Source organism: Taudactylus pleione, unplaced genomic scaffold (genome assembly GCF_031769625.1).
Source record: "Taudactylus pleione unplaced genomic scaffold, aTauple2 ptg000468l, whole genome shotgun sequence".
In the NCBI taxonomy this organism is placed as follows: Eukaryota; Metazoa; Chordata; class Amphibia; order Anura; family Myobatrachidae; genus Taudactylus; species Taudactylus pleione.
In genome coordinates, this window is record NW_028284870.1 from 111,540 (window position 1) to 128,583 (window position 17,044).

At 39.3% G+C, this 17,044-nt stretch overlaps 1 protein-coding gene across 1 annotated transcript in view; it reads left to right on the forward strand.

Moving 5' to 3' along the window:
* MYT1L (myelin transcription factor 1 like) overlaps nucleotides 1-17,044 on the forward strand; it is a gene marked incomplete at its 5' end in the record, with an annotated part of 174,126 nt that overhangs the window by 63,635 nt on the left and 93,447 nt on the right. Inside the window, one exon of the mRNA XM_088448855.1 lies at nucleotides 2,735-3,709. Coding sequence (XP_088304981.1) covers nucleotides 2,735-3,709 — 975 coding nt within the window. The remainder of the gene's footprint in view (nucleotides 1-2,734; nucleotides 3,710-17,044) is intronic.

A 17,044-nucleotide genomic window follows, 5' to 3' on the forward strand; every position in this document is an offset into this window, starting at 1 on the left:
AAAAACACACCTACATCTAACAAAATCATGTAATAACACTAAATGGTGGTATATTTACTATTGGGCAGTTTGTCAAAGCCGCTGATGATTCATGGCTTTGATCAATAATTTCAAAGTGCCAACAGAAAAAAATGCTAAACCAGTCTGGTTTACCATTGAATTCTGTTCCCGCTTTCAATCTTGGATCATCAATGGCTTTGACAAATTGCCCAATAGTAATTATACACCTTAGCGAGGGTTACTTACTAACATTCCTCAAAGGTGCAAATATGTAATAAAATCAAAACAACCAATCAGCAATTACCATTTATATACCTGGTACAAGTTAAGACCCCCATGCATCTGCTGACGGATTGCGCGTTCCTGCGATCGGAACGGAAACGCTGAGTCGCTGGTCGAAAGTGCCGACCGGTGGCCATCGTTGTTCCGCAATCTGTCACAGGATTGGTCAAATCCACCATGTTAAATTTCACCGATGTGCCAATTAGGATCATATTTTGATCACGATGGGCAAATGTGTGAAATCCAACATGTTAGATTTCACCGATCCTGCGATGCCGGGTTGCAGGATTGCAACATCGCAGCAATCTGTCGCTGATGTAATGTAATGTAACTGACCTTTAGTAGTCAGTTATGGTCACTTACAAAAATGTAAAACAAGTGGGATAACACAGTACAAATGCACCTAATTATTTACATAGAGTCATAGGTACAAGTCTAGGTACAAGAGTAAATATGTTTTTGCATGGACCTGTCTACAACCTTCATTTTCAACAATTACAGGTTTCTCCTAAACTATTGCTCAGTTTAGCCTCATCTATGTTTCATTCAATGTTACATTATATATTTTAAATGAATAATTAGAGTGGGGACACATCAGAACTGTGAATATTATACATATATTTGAATATTTATATGACATTGCTCTAATGTCTAATGACCTTAGCAGTGCGCTTTCCTATAAAGGTGACATTTGATGGTGTAAATGTAATGTACAGTAGTAATGTTCAGTATAGGCTGAATTCCCATTTCTGGCATCTCCTGAATACCCAGCTCCCTCACACCCATCTTTCTTCACCACCACTCACCTCCCATTAAACAATCTTGTACAACAAAACTACATTTTCCCGTTCCCTATAGCAGTGGTTCCCAAACTCGGTCCTCAGGACCCCAAACAGGTCACATTTTCAGGTCACTTAGAAGATACACAGGTGTGTTCATTACTCATTGACAGTTTAAAAGGTCCATAGGTGGAGCTAATTATTTCACTTGTGATTCTATGAGGAGACCTGGAAAACATGCACTGTTTGGGGTCCTGAGGATTGACGTTGAGAATCTGTGCCCTTTAGAATGCACAGTGTTGCTCCCATGCACATGCAACCATTTGGCTCCTAAATCCACTCACTTTTCTGTAAAAGCCGATGCATTGGATCAAAAGTAGGAGCATGATGGCATATACCTGAAATTGTGCTTTTGTAAAAGACCTTTAAAAAAAACCAACTTTGTTTGTGGTAAATTTACATACGTCAGATTGCTAAATGTAAAGCTGCAATGATAAGAAAAGCAGAACATGCTGTGTTTTGCTATTAATATGATTATGGCTTTAAATTTGGGGCTGAAATACACAACTTAGTAAATTTACTTAATTGTTTTAGCTTTAGTGCAAATTTACACCTTTCAGCAGTGATAGTAAAAACCGCTCACTTAATTTACAGTCCATAAATAATCATCTTAAGGCCCCCATACATCAGAGATTGATTGCAGCAATCGTGCACTTTGCAATCGATTGTGTATAAAAATCTTTCCCTTTTTCAATCGATTGTGGAAATTCTGCAATCTGCAATCGACTGAAAAAGGAAAAGATTTTTATACACAATCGATTGCAAATTGCACGATTGCTGCAATCAATCTCTGATGTATGGGGGCCTTTACCCTGATGGTACCAGCATCTGCAGGGGTTTCCTAATCAATCACTATTTCTCTTTCCATTGTTGTCACCTGCTGGTCACGACGTATACAGTAGTATTACCGGAGCTGTGTTTTTGTTTTTATCTTTTTAAACTTCTAACTTACTTTTCATACCTATGTGAAAACCTTTATCTATCCCTCAACCTAAATTTACCTATGAGAAAACAGGTCATGCACTCCAATGCCAAAATTGATGTCACATGTTAGGGACTTTAAATAAGTCTTGTGTAGGAATGCAGTGTGAATGTGTTTCTAACACAAATACAGTAGTATGGGGTCTATGTACCTTGGAGAGAGATAACGTGGAGAGAGATAAAGTACCAACCAATCAGCTCCTAACTGTCACTTTACAGGCTGTGTTTAAAAAATAACAGTTAGGTGCTGATTGGTTGGTACATTATATCCATCCACTGTATATCTCTCCAAGGTTTTACTACATCTAGTCTGTAAGACCAACAGACGTTTTGGTGTCTAGGTACTAAGGGGTCTATGTACAAAGCCTTGGAGAGAGATAAAGTGGATAGAGATAAAGTACCAACCAATCAGCTCCGGTCACTTTACAGGCTGTGTTTGAAAAATCACATTAGGAGCAGATTGGTTGGTACTTTGTCTCCATCCACTTTATCTCTCCCCAAGGCTTAGTACATAGACCCCCCCATGTCACTATAGAATTTATGCTGGGTTATGTTGTAAAGGCGTAAATTCTGTTAATTCAACCACAACTGTCACTTAGTGTTCTAGCTATTTTTCTCTGTTCGCTTTTTAGACCATCACCCAATGGATTGTCACAGTTCTCGAATAATGCACGACACAGAAAAGGATGATAATAATAACGATGAATACGATAATTATGATGAACTGGTAGCCAAGTCGTTGTTGAATCTTGGCAAAATAGCCGAGGATGCAGCGTACAGAGCCAGGACGGAATCTGAAATGAACAGCAATACATCTAATAGCTTGGAAGATGACAGTGACAAGAATGAGATCATGGGACGGAAAACGGAGCTAAGTTTAGATTTGGACAGTGATGTTGTTCGGGAAACGGTGGATTCACTCAAACTGCTGGCACAAGGACATGGTGTAGTGCTTTCCGATAACCTCAACGATAGGAATTATATTGACAATGCATCCCAGGAAGATACAAGAAATATGAACTATCTGACCTTAGGGAAGCCTATGAATAATGGGCATGCAGAGAAAATGGTGGAGGAGAGCGATGAGGAGGTGTGCTTGAGCAGTTTAGAATGCTTACGTAACCAATGTTTCGACCTCGCACGAAAACTTAGTGAAACAAATTCTCACGATAGAAGTCAACAGCAAAATATGATCATGAGAATGCCTAGGGCAGACGAAGACTATTCCGATCGAATGCCAGACAGGAACTATTCAGATATGATGAACTTGATGAGACTTGAAGAACAGTTGAGTCCCAGATCGAGAACTTTTTCTAGCTGTGCAAGAGAGGATGAGTGCAATGAAAGAGATGATGACACTACCTCCATCACCTCGGACAGGTCAGAAGAAGTCTTCGATATGACGAAAGGCAATCTGTCTCTGCTAGAAAAAGCCATAGCGCTGGAAAGTGAGAGAGCAAAGGCAATGAGGGATAAGATGGCCATGGAAGCTGCAAGGAGAGACGGCATGAGACTTTGTGAGGATCATACAATGAGACACCTCTCAGGGGAGGAAAGAAGGCCAAAGTCCACTGATGGCCATGTCAAAAAGCCATGTTATACAAAAGGTAATATTTAGTTGTATATTTCTAGGCATGTTAAGAAAAAGGTCATATTTTTTTCTAGGTAATATATATTTGTTAGTGGTATACTGTGATTAAAGTTGCATCTGCCCCGATGTCTACATACAGTAGAGGAGCTATTTTGTGGGTTCAACCAATTTTCAGGTTACTCATTTAGTAGGTGCAAGTGACATCACTAAGGGGTCTATGTACTAAGCCTTGGAAAGAGATAAAGTAGATGGAGATAAACTACCAACCAATCAGCTCCTAGCTGCTGTCACTTTACAGGCTGTGCTTGAAAAATGACAGTTAGGAGCTAATTGGTTGGTACTTTATCTCTGTCCAAGGCTTAGTACATAGACCCTTTAGTGCCTTGTGCCTCTTTGTTGTCTTCCTAACGAGTAAATAAGCTGCATTTTCATGACTATTGGTTAAGCCTCCAAAATGTCTTAACTCTCAGTGTATAGGTTATGGGTACATTTTAGAGATATTTTAGACAGAACTAAAATGCTCTTTATGAAAGCAAATTATAGCACTGGCTAATGATGGATGATTGATGAATTGTAATATTCAGCTTTTTTTCAATATTTATTACTGGTAGTTTATAATGAGCCTTGATGTAGTGTACAGCTAAAGAGGAATGGATGTGCAATTGAAGTGTCTAGCTGTGTATGTGAGATGCACAAATCTAGAGTCTCTAAATCACTTGCAACAATATGCAATTAATTCTTTTTATATTAATTGATGATCCCATTAGCCCCTCTGAATTAGATATTTTCGAGTCTAGAAGAACAAGTAATATATTCAGCATTTAATTATAGAGAAATTTTCTTTTTTTTGTGGAGACCAAGGAGAAAAGGATAGTTCTGTAACCACGTCTTAATCTGTTATAAAAATAAAATAAATGTACAAGATAGTATGTTATTAAAAAACATATCAAACTGATGATGCAGATTTATTTATTTTAAAGCTTGTAGAATATAAAAGTAAAAGTGTACACATACTTTAAATGCAATTCAAGAGGGTGTCAAGACAGAAACCTTTAGTCTCATTCCAGCTTAAAAAGTAACTTTAAATCATAACTTTAAGTAGTACTAACAATACATAAATGGTCATTGGACCAAATAAAAACACCCACTGCATCTGCAGCCTTCGCGGGTGTCGGCAAAAGTCCCTTTTTAAACTGTCTCTTCTCCATTATGTTTTGACAGGTTAAAAAGAGCAGAGACAGAAGCTCTCATAAAGAGACCTGATGTATGCGGAGAAGCACAGGTGCAGTGCACAGGACAGTCTTAACAAAGCAGATAACCCAATGCGGACAGGTGGCATGAAGAGCACATTCTACTTTCTCCAAACTCTGATCCATTATCTGCTTTGCAGAGATGACTGTGCGAACTGCAGCACCACCATTCCACAGGGATCAGAGATCTCCATGAGAGCTTCAGTCCCTGCTCCCTCCTCTTGTGTAGTTGCAAAACAACTACAGAACCATACGTTTTCCAGCTCTGTTCTATGGGTAAGGTAAATGGCTGATTCAGACTTGTGCACAAATCGGTCACATCTGCACTGCCCCTATACATACGCGTCTGGAATTACTGTAGCTATCATGTCTATCAGTGCACATTTGCACCAGTGATATCCTTAGTGCAAGAGGCCATTTGTAATCACATGGATTTCTAGTTCTACAATAGTAATACAAAATGACTTAAAGGCAGGCAAGCAATGCACCAAAGCAATGAGGAAGGCAAGTCAGATGCTTGGTTGCATAGGGAGAGGAATCAGTACTAGAAAGAAAGAAGTGATAATGTCACTGTATAGGTCATTGGTACGGCCTCATCTAGTATACTGTGTTCAGTTCTGGAGGCCATATCTCCAGAAGGATATAAATACATTAGAGATGGTACAAAGAAGGGCAACTAAAATGGTGCATGGCCTACACCACAGAACTTACCCAGAAAGACTAAAAGATCTTAATATGTATAGTTTGGAACAGAGAAGGGAAAGGGGGGACATGATAGAAACGGTCAAATATATAAAGGGTTTTAACAAGGTACATGAGGGAAGCATTCTTCAAAGAAAGAGATGTACAAGAACACGAGGACATGCACTGACATTGGAGGGAGGTAGGCTCAGAGGAAATTTGAGGAAAAATGACTTCACAGAAAGGGTAATGGATAAGTAGAATAGCCTCCCATCAGATGTGGTGAAGCTAAGACGGTGGAACAATTTAAACACACTTGGGATAGGCATAAGAGTATTCTTAAGAGAGACGTAAGGAGCAAATAGGGTTGAAGTTGCCTAAAGGATACATGAAAAGGGGCAGACTAGACGGGCCAAGTGGTTCTTATCTGCCGTCAACTTCTATGTTTCTATGTAAAATAGTCGTTGTTCAGATCAACTTAATATTAGTCTTTCACAGGTGCTGGAAAAGGGAGGGGTTTACTCTAGACTAGAAAAAAAGAATAAGAAAGAAAAAAATGTTCCCCCAGCACACTGCAAATGGCCAGAAATAAGATTGGAATACTACATAATAATAGAAAGTCAGAGATCCTTGTTGCATAAGATATGATAAAACACCGGGCCGCGTCAAGGCGTCTCTGTACCGGTGTCCCTAACGCTGCCTAATAATAGCACCCACTTTGGGTCATATAATTGCATGCTGTTGTGCTACATGATAATAGCACCTATAATGATTTCTACAACAGCTCGCAATTCCATCCACACGCCTGTGACGCCCACAGCACACTTATCTTATGTACAAATGATCAGATGCCGCCCAGTTACACCCACTAAGCCGCATGTGGAGCTGAGATGCGTACAACTCTGTATAGCCCGTAGTCACTCAAAGGTGAACACGCAGACGCCGACACATGTACAGTTGCTACAAATCGTGATATCCATCCGTAGAGCGGACTGGCGCACATATTTGAATCAGCCCAAAAAACGATCAGCGCCATTTATGAATTGCTGACGTGATGGGGAGTTCTGCAGCAGCACTACTGTATCCAAACACATTTTTAATCATTAGTCATCAGTTAGACACATTTGCCAAAACCGCTGATGGTATCATGATTCATAAGATTTGCATGAACAGAAAGGTAATGATGAAGGAAATATGCCCTAATAGAGACGTATGCGGCTGGATAATGATGTAAGGTACGGACAGTGACTGCACATTAATTATCCTTTGATAGTTAGGTGGTGGAAATGATTTGAGATGCAAGTCAGGATGTGTCTTAGGTGAGGATCAATAGCAATTTATTTTTTAAATGCAATTCATTCCTCTGCCTTGTGTAATTCAATAGCAGGAAGAAAGAAAAATGTAAAAGTGCCATAAAAAGAGACGATGCCTGTATTATATGTACCGTGGCCTGTCTTTTGCTGGAATCTACATAAGCATAATTGATTGTAGCTCCCTTGATCACACCTTTATGAGTAAAATATAATACAAACTGTATTATATAAAAGTGCATACAAGTTAATTAAGATTGAAAAGTTAAGTAAATACAGTACCCATTGCATGTACTTGTACAGGTCATAAGGTCTTAATTTATATATATATATATATATATATATATATATATACACAGTATATAGAATTTTGCTAGTAATACTTTTCTAAAATGGCCTCTTTTTTTGACCCAAATAAGATCACTGTCCCCTCCCCGCAAATAAGTGAAAGCTGCCATTCTTTTGGTCTGATGGATAGCTCAGTATAGAAAACCACTAACCATTGGCTTCTAGAATTGTTAATATGCGTTTGAAGTTTATGATACCATCCACTTAGTATATTTTATGTCTGTTTGTCTCATTACAATTTATATCATGTAGAACCTAGTTAATGTTATTTGTACTGATTCAGAGGAGAGCTATAGTCTGTGGATGGTTTGTTTAATTACACAAAACATAACAGATCCAACTAATAAGTGAATGCATGGCTGACTTTCTGGTCATTTAAGTCACACCCAAGATGCTCTCTTATCGCCGTGTTCTTTAGACAGTGTACCCTGAAGAGTTTTTAAAAGGAGTCAAAGAGAAACAGATTGTGGGTGAAAAACAAACTAACAAACTGCTTGTGATTGGCTGTTTGCAAATGCATTGCTAACGCTGGTTGGTGCTTTCTTTGTTGGGTTTGTGTGCGTTTTGAAGCAATTTTTTCTTTCTCGAACATGAGAGTTTTTCTGATGTATTAGAGACGTTTTATTGATGCCTAATAGCGAAAAGGTGTGTTTTGCAAACAAAACAAATGCTATAAACATGAGCATAAGTGTATGTGATGTAAGCCTGTAGTAAATCGGACACATACAGTATGCTACCTGTGCTGATTAGTTCCAATATTGGTTGGAGGGTTTTATTTAAGGTATTCCCCTAGGCTGGCTGTCTCCTTAACTTAACTGTGAGCCATTCAGATGACTTTAAAAAGTTAAAATACATAAGGACTTCCAGACTAAGGTCAAAGTGGCCTATTCATCATTACATAATTATCACTAGTGATAATTATGTTTTGAATTTGCCGAGTTCAAAAAACCTTTCTGAGGCATTTATCATGCCTCATTACCTAAACTATCACTTCTGAAAAACTGCTTTTTGTGCAGAGTCAGCTTTTTGGAAGTGAAACACTTTTCTCCTGCTGCTCCGGTCTTCATAGACTCTTCACAGCCTGTGCCTACGAGGACAGGCTACGAAGATTCTTGGAAAACCGGAGCAGCAGGAGAAAAGTGTTGGGACCGGCCAGAGCCCCTACAACCACCACCAGCATGAAGACTCCTCTCATGCGGCGGTGAGTACAGTGGAACCGGGAGGAAGGACGGGGTAGGAGCTGGGAGCCACAGGCTATTTTGGAACTTGATGAATTACATATTTTCTACATCCCCATACTAAAGTTTAGGGACTGTGGAAATTATCGTGGGACAATTGTAATCAAAATATATCAGTGATATATCCTGCGTTACACAGTTAATGAATTGCCCTGAAACTTCATTTATACAAAAGTAAGTGAAAATGTTAATTTTCACCTACTTTTGTAGAATTTAAGGGATGATGAATAGACACCTAACAGGGGGCTGAAAACTAGCATAGGACAGTGCTTCATATCTTGGCACTGTCCAGTTCAGACATTAGCGCACATTAAGAAAACATCACATCAGTGGATCATTCCCCCCTTTTGCAACAGATTCACTTATGAGGTTTACAAACAAATTGCAATCTATCATCTGGGCTTGTAAGATTTGGGTTTGGACACTTTATGTTTTGCATTGTACACCTATGTACAGTACTATTGACTTGTTGCACAGAGTAATAAGGAAAAAGAACACGTAGAACCTAAACATGAATTAATATATCAGGTTATAATAAGCAGTTATACATTCTCACACTGTTTTATTTATATATATATATATATATATATATATATATAAATATACTATATATATATATATATATATATATATATAAAACACATTTTGACTTAAGTGCAATGGCTGATATTGTTTTGCTTTGCCAGGATTTAGCAAAATCTGTAACGTATAATATAAAACTGTCTAATTTTTACCCTTCACTTTTTTACCATGTAAACTAATTAGGATAGATTATTCTAATAAAAAAAAAATTAAAAATCACATCTAATTGCTAATGAGCAACTTAAGGCAATGGCTTGTATGTAATGTCCTTAAGAAGAAACGTAATTACTCCTTGGAGTCTTGGAAGGTACTGATGAATCTTGTTGGTTGAGTTACTTCCAACTAATATTCGCCTCTTATAAAGGGTAATTTCACCTTGCAGATTTACCTGTAAACAATTCCATTTACAAATGCTAATTGTTTATGAGACAGCTACAAAATATCCCACATTATGTGCCCCTTCTAACAATGTCTTTGTGTTGTAAAGCACTAAAAAAACTGTGGCCAATGAAGAAGACATATGCCATTGCGTCCCTCTGTGCAGGCTATAACCAAATTATTTGCCTGCTCTGTGTCGTGTTTTCATTCCTTCCCAAGTAAGGCCACTCCCCAATGACTTCTTATCCTGAACCCAGTGATATCACACATATTTCTTACTACTAGGACACGCCCCCAAGCTATTGCATTGTGGGAGGATTTTCACACATCATCAGTAAGATTGACAGGAGAGTTCTGGGAGAAGATACAGGATTATGGGGAAGAGAAGCGAGCTAATGGCATCTGTACTGAATGGTGAGCTCTGCAAGCAGAATTACTAGCACCATCACAGAAACTAGGTAAAGTCCTATAACACTAATCCCTTAATATTTGCATTACAGGAATATAAAGGATAACTTTTAAATGATAGTGTTATAGTCCCTTTGAGTGTAGGTAGTTTCTTGGCATATATTAGTTGGCCCTTCCTATGAACTACAATGTAATGTAAGCTAGGTAGCATGTTATTTTATTTTGTCATAAACACACTGACGTCACAATTTGGCAAAAAAGTACAAGGTAATCGGACTGTCACGTGGTGATTTAATGTATCACAATTTATTAATGAATGAATTTGCCATTAAAGGATTATTGCCATCTAACTGCCATGAAATCATTACCAAATTAATTTATATTGTACAGTATATTTGTGGTCATTTATGGCATAATATATATGTTTTATGTAAAGTATGTTGTTTCTGACTGGACAATGAGTTTTGTAAATGTATTTATTAGTAGGTACGACATAGTTCAGTCTCTTGAAAATGTTCCCACCCCATAGGAGGCAGAGCTAATGTCTGTTTAAAAAAAAAACAACCTAAGTTGTTACTTCATTCACTAACCAAATGCAAACATTGGGTATATTTTATGAGCTTTTGCCAGTGCACTAGATGCCCATTTCTCTCTCTGCTTGTTTCCATTTTAACAGTGCTCCTAAAACACTATGAAGGCAGAGGGAGTTACATTTCCACCTCATTCCACTGTTGCTCGGATAGTGCGTTTTGCATGAAAACAACGGGACGCTTTCCATTATTGTGCTTTTGATGTCATTATTATTATTATTATTATACATTATATGGCGCCACAAGTGTTCCACAGCACCTTACATAGTACATAAACAAATAAGTGAACAAGAAACCAGTGAGTTACAGTACAATACAATGCAGGACAAGGACATGGTTTATAAACATTGCTGCATTATCGATTATACTGTAACAAGCAAAATAAGCCAAGTGAGTCAGCAATCAAGTATTAGGTGCCCTCGTGGGGAGTAAGTTGTATAAGAAAGTGTAAGTAAAGAGAAGCACATGAGCGAAGAGGGCCCTGCTCGTGAGAGCTTACATTCTAAAGGGGAGGGGCAGACAAACAGGCGTGACACAGATGGGGTAGACAGAGAGGAAGGAGGATGTAGCAGCGAGTTAGAATGAGAGCTGGAAGGCCTTGATGAAGTAGTGGGTCTTGAGAGCCCATTGGAAGATTTGTAGAGAGGTGGAGAGTTTGATAGGGAGAGGGCGAGAGTTCCATAAGTAGAGGGCAGCATGGGCAAAATCTTGGAGGCGGGGAGTGGGAGGAAATAAAGATGATAAATTATAATTTTTGTCCTACTAAACAAATACACTTTATTTCAAAGAAAATGTTTCATAAGTGCAATCAGTAAATCGATGAATAAAGTAATCTTGTGCGTTATTGCACTCTTTCAGTAATGAGCCTAGAGCAGGGGTGGTCCTAGGATGAGGCAGCACATTGTAGGAGGGTTATTTAAAATACATATTTGTTTGCTGTTTTTGTGTAAATTACTGTTTATTAAGAGATCGGTCAGACAATTGATAAACTGACAATCGGCCTGATTCCGAATTGCAAGCATTGCCGATATTCGGCAAATGGCAGATGTTTTTCAGCTGCGCATGCATCTCAGTAGCTAAAAAGGCACGTTATTGGAGTGTCGCTGGCGTGTCACTGTACTGGCTGCCATACGCTGCTGAAGATTCTGCACGTAGCATGAGACTGGTGCCAGTTTTGATGATGTGTCTGATGGTAGCATCCAAAGATGCACTAAGCTGGATTGTTGTGTCTAAAGACGCAGAAAATGGGCATGTCAGTCCTTGCACAGTCAGACAAACGCTTGTACACATAGGGAAGGGCTGATACTATCATTAGCATAAAGCCGCAGACATGAATACAGCAAAAGACCATAAAGCGGTCCCAGCAGAGCATGAGTCAGAATCGGTCTCAATATGTGTTCTCATCACAGTATAAATCACACTAATGCAAATACTTCTATTGGTGAGATGGGTGCCTATTGGTATCCGAAGCATCACTTATAAGCCATACGTGAACATTGGCGCCAAGAGGTGGGGCAGCGGGTACTGATTACTTTGGCCCTGGCTTGTTGGAGTGGCCCTGCTAGTTGCTGTGGGTGACAAATGTCCCCCTTTTGCAGAGTGTGGCGCCGCACACATAATATATTCATTTAGTTTTTTCCCGGAGAGGGGGGCGTGGTCATACCTCCCAGATTTGGCAACACCCCCAGTACATGTGACCCGTTGAGCTCTCATTGGCCCTGTTCTTGGGAATGGGGATGCTACCCTAACAATTGTCCTAGTTGCTTTCTTTTAAGAAAGACAACACATTTTTACATTTCATGTAGATATGTTTCTTAATCCACCGAGCAGCAGAACTACAGTGTGGTTCTTGAGTTGGTGAAAGCTCCTTTCACTATACTATACAGTATCAGCGTTTTCCAACTCCGGTTCTCAGGGGTCCCGAACAGTGCAAGATGCTGGAGCACAGGTGTGTTCATTACAGATTGACACATTTTTAAACGTTCAAAAGGTGGTACCAGGGCCGAAGCTAGGGTAGTGCCGCCGGTGCCATCGCACATGGCACCACAGGTCTGGGGGCGCTGTTTGGGCCTGTCAAATTTCTGTTTATTATCATTCTTGCTTGTAGCTTCCTCTTATTTCATCCCCAGCATCTTCTGGCCTCCCCTATCTCTTCCCTGGCCCTTCCCCATGAAGCCATGGCCCTTTTTTGGGTGCATTATGTCCCTTTGAAAAATGAGAGGGGCGCCAATGCTCTTTCTGGCACATGGCACCAAAAAGTCTAGTTACGGCTCTGGGTGGTACTAATTACTTTTCTTGTGAATCTGTGAGGAGACCTGGAAAACATGCACTGTTAGGGTTCCTTGAGGAGTGGAGTTGGGAAACCCTGCTCTTTACACTGTTACACTATTTTTTGCCTTCCTGTAGCTAATAGACCTGTTTTAGACATAGATATTGTAAAAATTACTTGACAAATGGCACTTGTTGAAGTAGAGAACTAAACGCAAATTTAAATTTAGCCCAATTACCTTCATAACAAAATAACGTGATTTTCCACATTACTTTAGAAAATATGTTTATCCCAAGAGTTCAATAAGTACAATTAAATTTGTACAATGTGAAAGAAAATGTGAAATTTAAGAGTTTGGAGATTTTTTTGTTTGCCCCCTGGAGTTATCAGACTAGGCTCCTGTGCCGACAAGGGAGCTGGTATGTGGTAATGAGGAGGCAATTGGATACATTTGGAGCGCTCTCTAAGTGGTATCTTTATTAGAAACTACAAAACAATTAACATAGTGATGTTTTCAAGTAAGCCCTCAGTTTCTGTCATAAAAACTTACACTGAAATAATAGTAAAAAAAAATAAAAAATACATAAAAAGCATTTCTTTTGTATATTGTACAGCATGTGAAGGGTTAAGAAGTAGACACAACACTGTCTGCTTGTATGCACACAGCTATTTTGCTATTTTGTCCACTGTAAATAGCAGCAAGATGTGTTTAAAATTCAAAAGCCACAAACTGCACGGTGAATAAGTATAACGTATCCAAATGATAATGTTTGGTGGATTACAGGTGTCTGGCTACATGTATTGTATGTGGGATATGTACAGTATGTATATACCTGGAATATATCTGGAATATTTATTATATTGAAGGGAAAACTTGGAATCCCTACAGTCATAATCCTGAACTACTACGTTTTATGAGTTTTATCACAAAATACAAAAACCCAGTGAAGAACGAGAGTAGATGACTTTTAGCACATTCATTCATAATTTCATATATTAATATATATATATATATATATATATATATATATATGGATCGCGAGTGCGAGTGTAGCGCAGGTGGCCTCTAGCGAGCACTTTTTAGCAGCATGCGTACTGCAATTTGCCACAGCGACGGCAAGGATACATCTGTACTAGGCTAGCCTGTCCCAACTCCAATGCTAAGGGACCTCTAGCCGAGCATGTTATACAGATATCCTAGTTGGTGCATAGGTGCATTCCTGGAAGCTCCTTTTATAAATCTGTAGACATGTGACATTTGTTGATGCTTGCTGATTGGCTTCTTTACGTTCCATGCACTGTGACTGGTCTAATTATACAGGGGGACAAAAAAGGACAGAATTTCTGATTCATTTCTCAATTGCTGAAAGTCTGCCTCATTCCAGAATTGGACAAATCGAATAGCCTTCTCACTGTGGACAGATACGGATCACTATGTTAGACTTGGGAGTATATTTACTAAATTGCTGGTTTTTATTCTACATATCATTTATCTAGCACCTTATAGAAGATAATAGCTAGAATCTGTTGCCAACGTCTCCACTTCTAAAAACCTGCACCTTAGTAAATATAACCCTTGGTATCAAATATGGCTAGCTATAATAGAATTAGCAGCAGGTATGGTGTTGTATATGATAGGCACTGCGCAAGGTATAGACCTGCATATGTTAGATGTGGCACTAGATACAGCCTTGTATATGTTAAATATGGCACCACATATAGTTTTGCAGACAGTAAGTTAGAACTTGATGTTCATTATGCTACCCATCCCACCCATATAGGAAGTGTGGGGAATGCAGGAGTGCTACCTACTCTTATGGGGATCCAAGTAAATCAGGAGTCTTCCAGACACTCTGAGAGAGTAGGTAAATATTCTTTGCATATATCAAATATGGCACTAGGTATAGCTGTGCATATGCAGTATCTGACATGGCACTAGGTATAGCTGTGAATATATATGAATTGGCACTAAGCATAGCTGTGAATATATGATATCATACACAGGCTGATTTCGTTTAAATGTGTACCCAGCTTTAGGGCCTGATTCTGTAGAGAACGCAGAATGGGGTATTCTCGCAGATTCCCGATAATCGCAAGAACCATTCTCAGCATGTGCAGAATGGGTCCTGCAAGAACGCACGTAGGCCCCCTATGCCTCTGCCTAATTGACAGGCAGAGGCTTTTGCGGTTGATGTAGGGCTGGGACGGCCAGCATTGCAGGAAATGGGAGCATGTCGCGCTTGTTTTCCTGGAGGGACGAGGCCAGGGTCCATGGACGCAAACTTCCAGGCCTCGCAAGGCAGCCAGCCTGCGTAAGCTGCCTCACAACATCGCGACCTTGGTCACAGCACTGGGATCATAGATGCTGACAGGAGACTACTCTTCACTTCAGACACCTCCAGCAGTATTTCAATTGTAGCAGGTTAATGTTGTACCACATAGTATCACCCTTGTTAATGTTATACCCCATAGTAGAGCTCTAGTTAATGTTATACCCCATAGTAGTGCTCTAGTTAATGTTATACCCCATAATAGTGCACTAGTTAATGTTATACCCCATAGTAGTGCCCCAGTTAGTGCCATGCCTCATAGTACTACCCTTGTTAATGTTATACCCCATAGTAGTGCCCTAGTTAATGTTATACCCCATAGTAGTGCCCTAGTTAATGTTATACCCCATATTAGTGAACTAGTTAATGTCATACCCCATAGTTATGCCCTAGCTAATTTAATGCCCTATAGTAGTGCCATAGTTAATGTTATTCCCCATAGTAGTGCAGTAGTTAATGTCATGCCCCATAGTAGTGTCCTAGTTAATGTTATGCCCCATAGTAGTGCCCTAGCTAATGTAATACCCCATAGTAGTGTCCTAGTTAATGTTATACCCCATAGTAGTGCTCTTTTTAATGTTATGCCTCATAGTAGTGCCCTAGTTAATGTTATACCCCATAATAGTGCATTTTTTATGTTATACCCCATAGTAGTGCCCTAGTTAATGTTATGCCCACGAGTAGTGCCATTTTTAATGTTATGTCTCATAGTAGTGCCCTAGTTAATGTTATACCCCATGATAGTGCATTTTTTATGTTATACCTTATAGTAGTGCCCTAGTTAATGTTATGCCCAATAGTAGTGCCCTTTTTAATGTTATGCCTCATAGTAGTGCCTTAGTTAATGTTATACCCCATAGTAGTGCCTTTTTTAATCTTATGTCTCATATTAGTGCCCTAGTTAATGTTATGCCCAATAGTAGTGCCCTAGGTAATGATATGCACCATTGTAATGCCCTTGTTAATGTTATACCCCAAAGTAGTGCCCTTCTTAATGTTATACCCCCTATAATAATGCCAATGCCCTTATCAATGTTATACTCCATAGTACTGCCCTAGTGAATGTTATACCCCATAGTAGTGCTCTATTCAATGTTATACCCCATAGTAGTGCCCTAGTTGATGTTATACCCCATAGTAGAGCTCTAATTAATATTATACCCCATAGTAGTACTCTGGTTTACGTTATACCCCATAGTAGTGCTCTAGTTAATGTTATACCCCATAGTAGTGCCCTAGTTAATGTTATACCCCATAGTAGTTTTCTAGTCAATGTTATACCCCATAGTAGTGCCCTAGTTAATGTTATACCCCATATCAGTGCCTTAATTAATGTTATACCCTATAGTAGTGCTCTAGTTAATCTTATACCCCATAGTAGTGCTCTTGCTAATGTTATGCTCCATAGTAGTGCCCTAGTTAATGTTATAGCCCATAGCAGTGGTCTAGTTAAAGGGTATACCCCATAGTAGTGCCCTAGTTAATATTATACCCCATAGTAGCGCTCTAGTTAATGTTATACCCCATAGTAGTGCCCTAGTTAATGTTATACCCCATAGTAGAGCTCTAGTTAATGTTATACGCCATAGTAGTGCTCTAGTTTATGTTATACCCCATAGTAGTGCCCTAGTTAATGTTATACCCCATAGTAGTTTTCTAGTCAATGTTATACCCCATAGTAGTGCCCTAGTTAATGTTATACCCCATAGTAGTGCTCTAGTTAATCTTATACCCCATAGTAGTGCTCTAGTTAATGTTATACACTGAGTGTAAAGTCAGCGCAGGAGGTGGCAAGGACCAGTCAGCTGCTCCTGAGGGCGTACCTCCTATTGCAGGAAACCCTACTTTGAGTGGCGATCTTCATAATTTGAGCACCATGTCCATCTTTGGGGAAGACCTAATCTCAGAGCTCAATCCCCACCCCCAGCTCCCTTCACAAAGGCTGTAAGAAAGGAAAAGTCTACTAT